At 39.3% G+C, this 14,596-nt stretch overlaps 1 protein-coding gene across 2 annotated transcripts in view; it reads left to right on the top strand.

Moving 5' to 3' along the window:
- BLTP3A (bridge-like lipid transfer protein family member 3A) overlaps positions 1 to 14,596 on the top strand; it is a gene marked incomplete at both ends in the record, with an annotated part of 62,496 nt that overhangs the window by 14,487 nt on the left and 33,413 nt on the right. For both annotated transcript variants that reach the window (XM_080805805.1, XM_080805806.1), the window contains 3 exons: positions 11,694 to 11,856; positions 11,957 to 11,995; positions 12,691 to 12,782. In XM_080805805.1, coding sequence (XP_080661931.1) covers positions 11,694 to 11,856; positions 11,957 to 11,995; positions 12,691 to 12,782 — 294 coding nt within the window. The remainder of the gene's footprint in view (positions 1 to 11,693; positions 11,857 to 11,956; positions 11,996 to 12,690; positions 12,783 to 14,596) is intronic.

The raw sequence follows: 14,596 nt of genomic DNA, 5'->3' as shown, positions 1-14,596 counted from the left end.
TACCAGGTTAGGGGAAATAAGGAAAATGGGGATGATAGCTGAAGGGTACAGGTTTTTTGGAAGAGGGCAACGAAAACGTTCTAAAGTTGATTAAGCTTATGGTTGCACAACTCTGTGAGTATACTAAAAACCATTGAATTGTATATTTTATTTTATTTTTTTAAAGATTTTATTTATTTATTTGACAGGTAGAGATCACAAGTAGGCAGAGAGGCAGGCAGAGAGAGAGAGGGGGGAGCAGGCTCCCTGCTGAGCAGAGAGCCTGATGTGGGGCTCCATCCCAGGACCCTGGGATCATGACCTGAGCCAAAGGCAGAGGCTTTAACCCACTGAGCCACCCAGGCGCCCCTGAATTGTATATTTTAAATGAATGTGTATATGGTATGTGAATTAATTTCAGTAGGGATGTTATTAGAAAGAAATAATGGCTGAAAGTTCCAAGTTTGGTGAAAAACAGATTTATAGGGGCACCTGGGTAGCTCAGTCGTTAAGCATCTGCCTTCGGCTCAGGTCATGATCCCAGCGTCCTGGGATGGAGCCCCACATCCAGCTACCTCCTTGGCGGGAAGCCTGCTTCTGACCTCTCCCACTCCCCCTGCTTGCGTTCCTTCTCTCCCTGTGTCTCTCTCTGTCAAATAAAGTCTTAAAAAAAAAAATAACAGATTTATAGAATCTAAGAAGCTCAGTCAACCTTAAGCAGGATAAATACAAAGACTGTTCCAGGTACATCACAGTCATACTGCTGAAAGACAAAAGAGAAAGAGAAAAACTTGAGAGAAGCCAGAGGAAAAGGACTTATCACACAAAGGAGAACAGTGGTCTGAATTAACAGCACACTTCTCATCAATAACAACAGAGGCAAGAAGACAATGGGATGATATCTTTAAAATTCTGAAAGAAGCTCTCAACCTAGAATTCCATATCCAGCTTAAATATTTTTTAAAAATGGAAGGTAAAGCCATTTTTAGACAAATGAAAACAGAGAATCCTAGTTGTACGATAAGAGAATGGCGTGCCTGGGTGGCTCAGTAGTTTAAAGCCTCTGCCTTTGGCTCAGGTCATGATCCCAGGGTTCTGGGATGGAGCCCCGCATCAGGCTCTCTGCTCGGTGAGGAGCCTGCTTCCTCCTCTCTCTCTCTGCCTGCCTCTCTGCCTGCTTGTGATCCCTGCCAAAGAAAGGAAGGAAAGAAGAAAAGGAAGGAAGGAAGGAAGGAAGGAAGGAAGGAAGGAAGGAAGGAATAGATAGAAAGAAAGAAAGAAAATTATTAGGGTGCCTGGGTGGCTCAGTGGGTTAAAGCCTCTGCCTTCGGCTCAGGTCATGATCTCAGGGTTCTAGGATTGAGCCCTGCATCAGGCTCTCTGCTCAGCAGGGAGTCTGGTTCCCTTTCTGTCTGCCTGCCTCTCTGCCTACTTGTGATCACTGTCTGTCAAATAAATACAAATTAAAAAAAAAAGATAATGAACAAAGTTCTTCAGGTTGAAGAGGAATGATAGCAAATGGGAATTGGGATCTATAGAAAGAGAGAGGAACACTGGAAATCTAGGTCTAAGAGACTATATATTTTTTATTCTTAGTTTCTTTAAAAGACAAGACTTAAGTTTAACACTATTTTGTAGGTCTGTGACATATGTACAGTAGCTCTCCCCTTATCCATAGTTTTGCCTTCCGTGATTTTGGTAACCTGTGGTCACCTGCAGTCCAGAAGCAGATTATCCTCCTGACATACCATTAGAAGGTCAGTAGTAGCCTGACGCTGTGTTGTATTACCTACGTCAGTCACCTCACTTCAACTCATCCTGCAGGCATTTTATCATTTTACATCATCCCAAGAAGGGTGAGTACAGTAAAATAAGATATTTTGAGAGAGAGCATATTCATATAACTTTTATTACAGTATATAGTTATAATTGTTCTATTTTATTATTATTGCTAATCTCTTACTGTGCCTAAATCATAAATTAAGCTTTGTCATGTATGTATTATGTTATATGTATGTATGTATATGTTATGTAAATACATAAACGTATACATGTTTATGTATTAATAGAAAAAAAACCAGTATATATAGAATTCCATTCTATCTGCAACTTCAGGCATCCCCTGGGGGTTTTGGGATATAGCCCTTGTGGATAAAGGGGGACTACTGAAGATGTAATATATATGACAATTTAGTCCAAAAGGTGAAGGGCAATAAATGAACTATTTTGCAAAGGTTGCTATATTCTTATGTGAAGTAGTACAATATTAGCTGTAAGTAGATTGTGATAAGTTTACATATTGTTTCCATAGAGCAATCTCTGTCTCTCTCTCTGACACACATGTAAAGAGATGCAGCTAAAAAGCCCATAAAATTGTTACAATGAGATACTAAAAATAGTTAGGTTAACCTAAAAAGAAGGCAGTAAAGGAGGAAATGAGGGGGGAAAAAACGGATGGCACAAATAGAATGGTAAACCAAGATCTAACCAGTATCAATAATTACATTAAATGTAAATGGATTGACCATTCCAGCATAGGTTGTCAGACTGGATGAAAAAGGGATAAACACAGATTGAAAGATGATGATGAAAGGTACACCATGTGAACAGTAAGAGAAGAATGCTGGAGTAGCTGTATTATCATCAGACAAAATAGACTTCAAGACAAAGTTTACTGCTAGAGATAAACATTTCATAGGAAAGGGATCATTTCATCAGAAAGACACAATCATTGATGTATATGAACCTAAAAAAAGAGCTTCAGTACACGTGAAACAAGGGGGTCCTGGGTGGCTCAGTTGGTTAAGCGTCTGACTCTTGATTTTGGCTCAGGTCATGGTCTCAGGGTCAGGAGATGAAGCCCCACATTAGGCTCTGCACCCAGTGGGGAGTCTGCTTGAGATTCTTTCTCTCCCTCTCCCTCTGCTCTTTCCCCATCCCCACCTCCACCTATGTGTGCATGTGTGCACTGTCTCTCTCTCAAATGAATAAAATCTTTAAAAAAACAGTTAAAAAAATACACATGAGGGGCACCTGGGTGGCTCAGTGGGTTAAGACCTCTGCCTTCGGCTCAGGTTGTGATCCCAGGCTCCTGGGATCGAGCCCTACATCGGTCTCTCTGCTCAGCGGGGAGCCTGCTTCCCCCCCACCCCTCTCTGCCTGCCTCTCTGCCTACTTGTGATCTCTGTCTGTCAAATAAATGAATAAATCTTTAAAAAAAATACACATGAAACCAAACAAAAGCAGAAAATTAAACAATTAAACCAAAGAATTAAAAGCAGAAAAGGACAAATCCACAATTATAATTTGGTGTTTTTAATACTCCTCCCTCAGTAGTTGATAGAACAACTTGAGAAATATAAATAACGATACAGAAGACCTGGGGTGCCTGGGTGGCTCAGTCACTTAAGCATCTGCCTTCGGCTCAGATTGTGACCCCAAGGTCCTGGGATCTAGCCTGTGTGGGGCTCTCTGCTCAGCAGGGAACCTGCTTCTCCCTCTCCTTTTGCCCCTCTACCCTGCATGTGCAATCTATCTCACTCTCTCAAATAAATAAAGTCTTTAAAGCAAAAAAAACCCAAAAATACTTATTTAAAAAAATCTGAATAACATTATGCATTGCCTTGCCTAATTGACACAGAACACTATAAGTAACAACTGAAGAATGTGTGTTCTTTTCAAGTGCACAGGGAATGTTCACCAAAACAGACCACACTCTAAATTATAAAATATGTCTCAATACATTTCATAATATTGAGAAGTTACATAGTGTGTTCCCTGCCTATAGCATGGAATTAAATTAAAAATCAATATCAATAATATAACTAGAAAGGCCCTGCAAATTTGGAATATTTAAAATACGTTTCTAAATAAGTCATGGTCAAAGAAAGCATTATAAAAGAAATTAGAAAATATTTCTAGCTAGTTGGCAATGAAAATTCAACATAATCAAAGCTTGTGGGATGTAGCAGATAAAGTAAGTATTGAGAAATATATAGCTTTAAAAACTTATATTAGGGAAAAGTATAAAAAATCCGTGATTGAAGTTTCCAACTTAAGATGCTAGAAAAAGATGAGCAAAATAAATTCCAAGTAAGTAGAATATAGGAAAAACAGAAATCACTGAAATTGAAAATAGGACAAAAACAGAGAAACATAATACAGACAAAAGTTTTTTTTTTAAAATATCAAAATTAACCTTTAGTGAAACTGGTCAAGAAAACAATAATAAATACTATGAGGAATGAAAGAGGGTATATAGATAGATCTTACAGATGTTAAAAGGTACTAAGGGATGTTATGAGTATCTTTTGTCAAAAAATTCAACTTAGATGAAATGCACGTAATTATTTGAAAAACATAGCTTACCAGAACTGGCAATGAAACAGAAAACAGAATATGTGAGTAGCCTTATTAAAGAAATTGCATTTGTTATCAGAACGTTTTTTTATAAAGAAAACTCCAGATCCAGTTTTATTGATGACTTCTTTTGAATATTTAAGTAAGAAATAATACTCATTTAACACAAATTCTTTAGAGAAATAGAGAAGTGAAACACTTCCCATCTGTTTAACATGGTAACAGAAGCCTGACAGATGTTGCAGACAACATGAATGTCTATGTAGAAATCTTACGGCTTCTTAAAAAAAAGTTATTAGAACTGATAAGTTAGCTTAGCAAGGTTGCAGCATACAAGATTAATAGATAAATATCAATTTTTACAAAGATTGGAAATGAAGAAGTATAATCTTGTTATACTTCATAGTAAGTATAATTCAATTCACAGATATAATTGTTTACATAGAAAATCCTAAGGAGCCTACAAAACAACCACTAGAATTAATAACTGAATTTAGTAAGGTAGTAGGATACTAAGTCAATATAGGGATGCCTGGCTGGCTCAGTCAGTGGAGCGTGTGACTCTTGATCTCAGGATTGTAAATTTGAGCCCCATGTTGGGTGTAGAGATTACTTAAAAATAAAATCTTAAAAAAAAGTCAATATAAAGATATCACTTTTATTTCTATCTTCTAGCAGCAAACAACTAGAAAACATTTAATTTCCTTTAATAATAAATAGTCCTTTACTGTACATATATATATATATAAAGAAAAGATGTACATGGAAAACTACAAAACATTGCCTAGAGAGGTTAAAAAAGATCCAAATAAATATGCCTACATTGATTGTATACCGTGTTCAAGGATAGGCCGACTCATTTTTGTTAATATGTTAGCTCTCCCCAAATTCAGCTATGCAATCCCAATTAGAATTTCAGCAGGTGCTTTTTTTCTTCCTCCTACAGAAAATGGCAGGCTGGTTAAAAAATTTATATGGAAATGAAAAGGACCTAGAATGGCCAAAGTAATCTTGGAGAAAAAAGCCAAATGAGGTTTATACTACACTTTCAAAACCTAAAATGAAGTTGCCACAATAAGGCCAGCGTGGTATTGGCATAAGAATGAAGCAGATCGGCACGCCTGGGTGGCTCAATTGGTTAAGCGGCTGCCTTCATCTCAGGTCATGATCCCAGCATCCTGGGATCGAGTCCCATATCGGGCTCCTTGCTCAGCAGGGAGCCTGCTTCTCCCTCTGCCTCTGCCTGCCACTCTGCCTGTGCTCACTCTCTCTAACAAATAAATAAATAAAATCTAAAAAAAAAAAAAAATGAAGCAGATCAGCAGAACAAAATATAAAGTTCAGAAATAAGCCATTGTATATAAATTGCACCTTAAATGAAACAATTAAAAACTTTGAAAACAAAAGTCCAGAAGGAGAGCATTTTCTTCTAAGAAAGGCATATATCTGTTCATGTATTAAGTTTTGAGAGTAAAACTGGTTAGGGCAAACTTCTAAGACTGAATGGTGTATTCTAGCACGTTATCCAGGTTGGAATAATGTTAGCTACTTTAGTGGTTGAGATGGTTTGTTTAGGTGATTTAGGGACCCTGTGTTTAATTAGTGGCTTGATATGTTATATTTTTGCTAAAAGATATATCTGTGGTGTGGCTGGGCAGTGAAAATACTTTGATATGAATTTGGGTAGGAGGCTTAGAAACCAAGGCCTGAGCTGTGATCACCTTAGTGGGAAAAGAAATGAAAGAAGTGAAGTGCATTTGCAGATATTTTTGCTCTTGTGGGGTTCAATTTCTGTGGGACCTGAAGCAGACTGCTTATTGCAACTTATTCACTGTATTATTAACAATAAAAATACTGAATTTCAGAGTGAAAAATTGAGTGAATGCGGAGTTGTCTCATTTCTGCCATTGACTTGTTGCGGGATTTTACCACTGGCTAGCTGGACAAGTCATTTAACTTCCCGGCCATTTGCAAATTGTAGATTCGGACTAAATGATTGTTTAAGATTCCTTCTACTCTGAAATGCTGTGAATCTGAAAGTCTAAGAATTCTCACTTCCTAACGTAGTACATTTTCACAAAGATGTCTGAGAGTCTTTCTCCGTTGTCTCTTTGGCAGATTGCAATCCCCTGGCAGAAATGAAACCTGATCAAAATCTGTTTCTCCAACTTGGTTTCATCTTAGCTTCTATGCTCTATAACAGTAACAGATGGCCAGAAAAATGTTTCCCCACATACTTGAAGTGGAATAAATAGAAGGCTTCCATTAGCCTTTTCAGCAACCCTGGAATCAGTGATACTATCCTCAATTAGGAACGCAGATGCTGAGTAAAGTGGTTTCAGATCAGATCTCAGATCTGGTTTCCTTGGTTCTGCAAACCTCCACAATCCTCTACAACAGGCCCTGTGGATTACCTTTTTACCTATTCTTTGTTATTACTATAAAATGCGTCGAAATCAGTTGAGGAATTCTTACTGCGTTTTTTGAGAAGCTAATGACGTGCTATCCATCTTTTGTTGAATACTAAAAGTAAACTGATAAATGAAAAAGCAAATATATATCATTATTACTGTTAGGGGAGAATAGTCATGGTGGTCCACAGATCTGCATGTAATCTCTAGAGATATTCTTTATTCCGATAGCCAAAATTATATAATAAAAGGAAATTTATCCTATGCCCTACCTGGAAATACGCATGATCACGTTTCATCTGGAAAAAAAAAAGTGATCACTTTCATCTGGATCTTTGGGGCAGGAAGACAGGTTCTCCTGGGTTTTGTAGTATGCCAAGAGGCTGGTGAGCAGGCCTCACTGAGATTAGTCTGTTGTCCTGGCTGCCTGGTGTTCACACACTTGCACTTACTTCCAAGATCAGCCCACCCAGTTACTATCAGGATAAATTGGGCACGGGGTTCTCTCCTCCACAGAACTGCCCTGAAGAAGGCAGTGCTGTCATTTGCCAGATGACATGGTTACAAAGTTCATAGAACTCTGCTGGTTACCAACTATAGGCCTGTTTTTAATTTGTTGGTTTTTAGTTTGTTGGTTTTAGTTTGTTTACAAGCTTGATTTTTTACTAGCTTCCTTGATAATTTTGTTCCCTGTCCTAAGTTCTCTTGTGACCCAGTAGTATTAGAGAGACAAGGGGTGAAAATCTTATTCTTGGAGCCAGAGTGGGATATAATGGAAAGGCTTTGTAGAGAACATTAATTCAGTTTCAACCTTGTCCAGATTTCAATTTGTAGACACCTGGGTAGAAAGGATAGAAATAGGCATACTAGGAATGGAAGATGATACAGTGAGATAGAAAGAGATCTGAGGGGTTGTCTCTTCAAGACATCTTGAGTCCTAGGATAATAATATAAGCCTCCTAAACCTTTTTTTTTAAAGATAATAATTTAATCCTTGTCTAAAGACAGCAGTGGAATCCAGAAATAATGATTACTGTTTATTTATTGAGCACTTAAATGCCAGATATTTAATGTCTGTTAGTTAGCTCTGTAATCCCAGCTGTCCTGTGAAGTTGACTGGACAGTTAGTCACAGCATTAGCAAGTGAGAGAGCCAGGTTTTGAGCCCAAGTCTAACTCTAAAGCCCATTCTCTTAAACACCACGCTATAATAAGGATAGAAGTTGAAAACATTTCTGTTCTTGAAGAATTAATTGACTATGCATCTCTTTTCCATCTTGAGCCTCCCATTTTCCCTTCCCTGAATTACTTTAGCTGGTTAACTGAAAACTCAAACCATTTCCAAACTTTAGAGAACAGAAGAATCACCCCTTTGTTTGTTTAAAATGCAGATTCCTTACTCCTGTCCCCATTGTGATGCAGCATATCTGGAGGGCGGCCCAATAATCTGCATGTTAATATAAACATATGCCAAAATGATTCTACCCATTTGATCACGGGACCAACGTTTAAGACACAGTACCCTAAATACTGGCGAGGTTAGGTTGAACTATAACACAATCTCATACTTTTTTTTTTCCAAGGCTTGAAAAATAACATGTATTTTATATGGAGCTGCAAATAATTTTGCATAGAACACAATGTAGAAGTTAGATATATGGTGCTTATTTAGTATATCACTTTGAGAATGTCAGTACTAACATGCAGTATAACTTACTTTTGACTGTGTTTATGTTTCATTCAAAGTATGTTCCTTTTTTTTTTTTTTTCCAGAGAGGAACATCCTTGAAAAGTCCTTATCACTTTCTTTTCTTAAAAATGGTTTTTATCGGAATGACTGGGTGGCTCAGTCAGTTAAGCGGCTGTCTTTGGCTCAGGTCATGATCCCAGGGTCCTGCGATAGAGCCCCGCATCAGGCTCCTTGCTCAGCGGGGAGCCTGCTTCTCCCTCTGCCTGCTCTGCCTGCTGCTCCCCCTGCTTGTGCTCTTTCTCTGACAAATAAAACCTTTTAAAAAAAGGAAGAAAGAGGGGCACCTGGGTAGCTCAGTGAGTTAAGCTTCTGCTTTTGGCTCAGGTAATGATCTCAGGGTCCTGGGATCGAGCCCCATATCGGGCTCTCTGCTCAGCGGGGAGCCTGCTTCCCCCCCTTTCTCTGCCTGCCTCTCTGCCTACTTGTGATCTCTGTCTGTCAAATAAATAAAAATGAAATATTTTTAAAAATGGGGGAAAGAAACTTGTCTTTTGGGTCTAGAGAATAAAATTGGCTCATACCCAGTAAATGTTGATTAAACATTTTTTTATGAATTGAAGTCAGTAAAAGTATGTGTAAGGGTATAGGATTTCATTTTACCCTACTTAGAAGCTAATAATTAGTCTGCTGTAGTTCATGTGATGCTGACAGAGCACAAGAGACTCCTGGATCAGAGACCAAGGACTTTATTACTCATAGTCCAGAAGTAGCATAAGCATGTTTGCATTAGGTCCCCTTGCCCCCTCAAGTCCCATCAGAGTGGCCCAAATGGATGTTTACACATAAGTTCTAAGAATGGAGCATTGAACTTGGGGAATCCGTTGTTTTTGTGGTAAGTGATAAGCAAGTCTGCTCTGTGTCCTAGGGTGGGGCATATTACTTTATCCCCCAAAGCTGATCTTTTCAAACACAGTCCTGAAAAGTGGCCTGGGTAAGCAGTGGTCAGGGTCATGCATTTTTGGCATATTCAGAAAGACATGTAGGAGTATAAGAGACCCATGGAGGAGTAGCTCTCCCAACAGCAAGTACATATAATAGGTAATTGATAGAAATCTTAGAATTATTGTGAAATACTTACTGCACAAAAAGGTATAGAGAGTAATGTAATGAATAGCCACACAGTCACCTCCCAACATGACAAATAAGTGTTATTCGTGCAGATGCAGTTTCCTGTGGATCCTTCACCTTGTCTCACAGGTAAGCAATTTCCTGAATTTGTCATCATGCCAGTGCAGTCCTATGAATCCCTTAATATCATATAGTATTTTTTGCATGTTTAGAAACTTGTAAAAAATTTTTACTATCATTTAAAAATCGTTAAAGAGCCTTTTTACATAGTACCATTTTAGGCACCATAGAAAAAAATGGTGATTATACAACTCTTGCATGTCACGATCTTATGGTCCAAGGACAACCAAAATCACTAAAATATAGCTTAGTCATGGGAAAGGATATATGTGAAAAAATACAAGTTGGTAAACAATATGTAACTCTAAAGTCAGTTATTGGCATCTAATATAGTAAGGACTAAGTATAGTTATGGACGGAGGGCAAAATACAATTCATTATTGGGGCAGAAAATAGTGACTCTGAGAGGCAGCAACAATGAGAATTACAGGCATGAGATTTGTCATAGACAATTTGTCATACAGGAGAGAGGGATATGCTGTGAGTAACTGACCTTACATTGATCTAACCAGAAAGATGGGAGAAGGGAGCTGGGAGTAGGTAGCCTGCAGGATAGTTAGCTGAGAGGTATGTAGGTGTGTCAGATGACCATTTTGATTAGGAGGGAGAGCTGAGACTGAGCCTCTGACCTCATAGGGCTTCACATCTACTCACACAGGGGTGGTTACATAGGAGAGAATTAGAAACTATCCAAGATCCTCTGTGATTATGACTGAAATGTGAGTAGCAGCTTCCAGAGATGTAGAAGAAAAAAGGTTTCATGTGAGTTGCAGCAGCGAGGGAAAGAGCCTCAGTGAGAAGTCTTGCAGTGGGCCTTGAGTGGCAAATTGTGGGGAGAATGCTTCAGAAAAAGGGGAGGCAAGAGCACATGAGCAGACTGGAGACACTAAGTGTGAGACGATTGAGAAGACTGACCTGTGGGAATTATGTCCAGGTGACTTGACCTATATGCAGTTTCCCATGGTCTGTATTTTGCTGATTGCTTGCTTGCAGTTCAGGGGTTTCCCTCTGTCCTCTGTATTTCCTACAAATTAGCAGGTGGACTTAGTAAAGCATGATGAGATTCAGGCTCATTTGCAGGACTATAAGTGTGTGTGGGGGTCTTCCTTGATCACATGAGTAAAGGTATGTGTAAGGTTCTAGGATTTCATTTGACCCAACTTAACAAGCCAGCAATTAGCCTGTTACTGTTTCACATTCTAACTTCATAGAGCTCCTTTGTCTGTTTCAAGTAGTGTTAAAAAGTATGACTTATTTTCTGAGATATCCTGGTCAGTCCACTGCCCCCTCCCACTTTTGTCTGTACCATCTCTTCTCTTTATTTCTGTTTTTCCTATCTTGTTCAATTTGGATTTCTCTCAGCAGTTTCTTTCCAATGTGGGTGCCCTGTCCTAGGAAGGAGCCTTGGTTAGTTCCCTGAGTTTAAAAGGCTAGACTGCTCCAGGTCCTTTGGGCCTCACTGGGACCCCTTGCAGTGGACTCAACCCCATTAGTTTTAGTCTCTGCAATCAGATTGGCCCACACTGCTTTTCATTTAAAACTCGGCTAGCTTGGGGTTCTTCCATCCTCTGGTCTGTCAGAGGCCCTATTGCTTTCCCTCTGTGTTGATCTGCACAGTAGCTGCTGGGCCTTGATGTTTTTCCCTCTTTATATGGAGTTTTATGAGGATGATTTGTCTTCTAGTTTTATTATAGATACTGTCCGTGGGCTTTTTGTGGTGTTATCTAGTTGCTCTTTTGAATGTGGGGATTCAGAAATATCAAAGGCTTTGTTGCCACTGCCGTTTCCCCAGAATCCTCTTTGTAGGTGCTTGAGTAGAAAGGTCACACAGTAATGAGTAGAATGGTAGGTCTGACCTAACATCTTACTTGGCATAGAGACAGTGTGGTCATTAGTCAACACTTGTTCTTTAACTTTCTCTTTTCTCCAAATTGAAAAGTGTTGGCAATCATGCCCATTTAGTGGATTTCCATGGAAATAATAGCTTCTTATCTTTACTCTTTTCAGGTTCACCAAGAATCTTTCCCCAGACAAAATCAATTTGAGCACCCTGAAAGGGGAGGGGCAGCTGACCAACCTGGAGCTGGATGAAGAGGTTCTACAGAATGTGCTGGAGCTGCCCACCTGGTTAGCCATTACTCGGGTCTACTGCAACAGGGCCTCCATCCGGGTGAGAATGGGGGTCAGAGTGCTGTTGCTGTCCTTGGCCAGCAGGCATGTTTTCTTGAGGGGCAGCTCCCACAGCCCTGAGTGTTGCTTTCCTCTTTCAGATCCAGTGGACAAAGTTGAAGACACACCCCATTTGCTTGGTAATGGCCTTTCTTGATTGCAAGTAATCAAATGGGGATGGCTGGGGTGGGGTTTTAAAAGATCTGAGAGGAGATGGGGAGGAGTCCTGACAGGCTAACCCTTTTGGGAGTGGTGTTTGCTCTGTCTGGTTTGTGAGCTTCTCTCTGAGACAGAGTGACTGTTGTCTGGGCTTATTCTGAAATTACTGTGCGGTGTAGCAGTTAGCACTGAGACACAAGACCCAAGAGTCCTCGGTGGTTTTGCCTTTTGTTTTTTATAACAAATTTTGCTGTCTAGGTTCTACTTCTGGATTTCCTTTGGAATCCTGACAGAGAAAAAATTAGAAATCTAGTTCATGTTAACTATTGGGTGATTAGCTGAAAGCCCTTCAGGAACTCACCAATATATATTTCATTCAAAAACTAGAATCCCCAGGGATGATAATACCTCTGTAACTTGGATTTATGTTGTAGTTTTCTGCTGTGAGCTAATCCTATGCTTGTTCCGGAGTTCTGCTGCTAACGGACATGGAAGAGGAAAGATGAGGCCTCTTCTTGCATTTCAGTTTGTTCATTCATTTGACAAACATTTATTGTCTGCCCACTGTAGGCACAGCACTCAACTAGGCAGTACAGCATAGGGATGGATAAGATGCAGTGTGTGTGCTGTGTGGGTTTTTGTGCAGATGCTTAGCTCTCCGTGGCTTTTATTTCAGTGTCTGGATAAGGTAGAGGTGGAGATGAAGACATGTGAGGAGCCTCGGCCCCCAAATGGACAGTCTCCTATTGCCCTCGCTTCAGGACAGAGGTTAGTTGCTTAGGTCCCTTTTATTTCCAACATGTTAACTGTTCCATATCAACTTTGAGTGAAAAATGAACTTTTTATTTGGGAATTTTCCAACCTACACTAAAATGGAGAGAATGGTATAATCAACCCCCAGGCACCTAAGATCTGATTTCAACAGTTGTCAACATGTTGCCATTCTATTTTCACCTTTTCTTGCCACTGTGTGTGTGTGTGTGTGTGTGTGTGTGCACGCTTGTACGTGTATGGCATGCACTGTAGTATTTGAAAGCAAATCCCAGACACCATATGATTCCATCTGTAAATACTTCTAGATACTGTGTCTTTTTTTAAAAAAAGATTTTATTTATTTATTTGACACAGAGAACACAAGTAGGCAGAGAGGCAGGCAGAGAGAGAGCTGGGGAGAAGCAGGCTCCCTGTCTAGGAGAGAGTCTGATGCGGGGCTCGATCCCAGGACCCTGAGATTATGACCTGAGCCAAAGGCAGAGGCCTTAACCCACTGAGCCACCCAGGCGCCCCAAGATATTGTGTCTTTAACAGACGGGGACTGTGAAGAAAGAAAGAAAAAACACACAAAACTATTATCACAATCAATAGAATTAATAGGAATTTGTTAATATTATCTAACACTTACTTCATATTCAGTTTTGTGAATTGTCTCTAAAATATTTTTTCCAATGCAGTATGTGGCTCCAAAGAGCTCCACATATTACATTTAGGGATATGCCTTTCAAGGCTTTTTAGTTCTAAACAACCCCCCACACCCACTCTTTATTATACCATTTATTCTTTGTAGAAACTAGATTTTTTTTTTTAAGATTTATTTATTTATTTGACAGATCACAAGCAGGCAGAGAGGCAGGCAAAGAGAGAGAGGAGGGGAAAGCAGGCTCCCCACTGAGCAGAGAGCCCGAAGTGGGGCTCAATCCCAGGACCCTGGGATCATGACCTGAGCCGAAGGCAGAGGCTTTAACCCACTGAGCCACCCAGGCGCCCCGAAACTAGATTGTTTTTGATAAAGAATTTCCCACATTTTGTATTTTGGCTGATTGTGTCCTCAAGGATATATTTTAAATGTTTCTCTTTTAACCTGGTAGTAAGATTTAAAGGCTTGGTTTGAGTAAATGTTTTTGTTTTCTTGGTAAGACTACTCTAAAAATTGTACCATGTATTTCCTATTGTAATATATCAGGAGACACAAAATGTTCCTTTGGTTAAGATTAATCAGTGGATTCAGATAATGATGGCCTGATTTATCCATTGTGATTAAGGTCCTCATCTACTTCATCTCATGGTGTAAGGACCATTGATAACCATTGATGATAATTGTGTAGGTCTGTTATATTTCACTGTCGATGCAAAACAGGGATTTTATAATTCTTTTCTTCCTATTACATTTATTAGCAATAATAGACTAGCAATAATCTCTAAGATTTTTTGTGGGTGTGGGGGGAGGATGAAGGAGAGTTACCATTTTGGATTCATGTTTTTTTTAACAGCTTCATTAAGGTATAATTGACACCAAATAGACTACATATACAAAGCATACAGTTTGATAAGTTTTAGCCTATGCACACCATGCAATCATCAACACAAGCAAGACAATGAACATATCCGTTAACCCTTAACCATATTGTTGTTCTCCCTTATATTCCTTCCCTTTCCTTTCTCACGCCCTCCTATCCCCAGACAAGCATGGCTTTCTGTGACTATAGATTAGTTTACATTTTCTATAATTTTATATAAAAGGAATCATAGTATGTAGTATGTAGTGGTTTTTGTCTGGCTTTTTTTACTCAGCATAATTATTTTGA

This window comes from Martes martes (assembly GCF_963455335.1).
Source record: "Martes martes genome assembly, chromosome: 6".
Taxonomy (NCBI): Eukaryota; Metazoa; Chordata; class Mammalia; order Carnivora; family Mustelidae; genus Martes; species Martes martes.
This window is presented reverse-complemented; position numbering and strand designations above follow the sequence as displayed.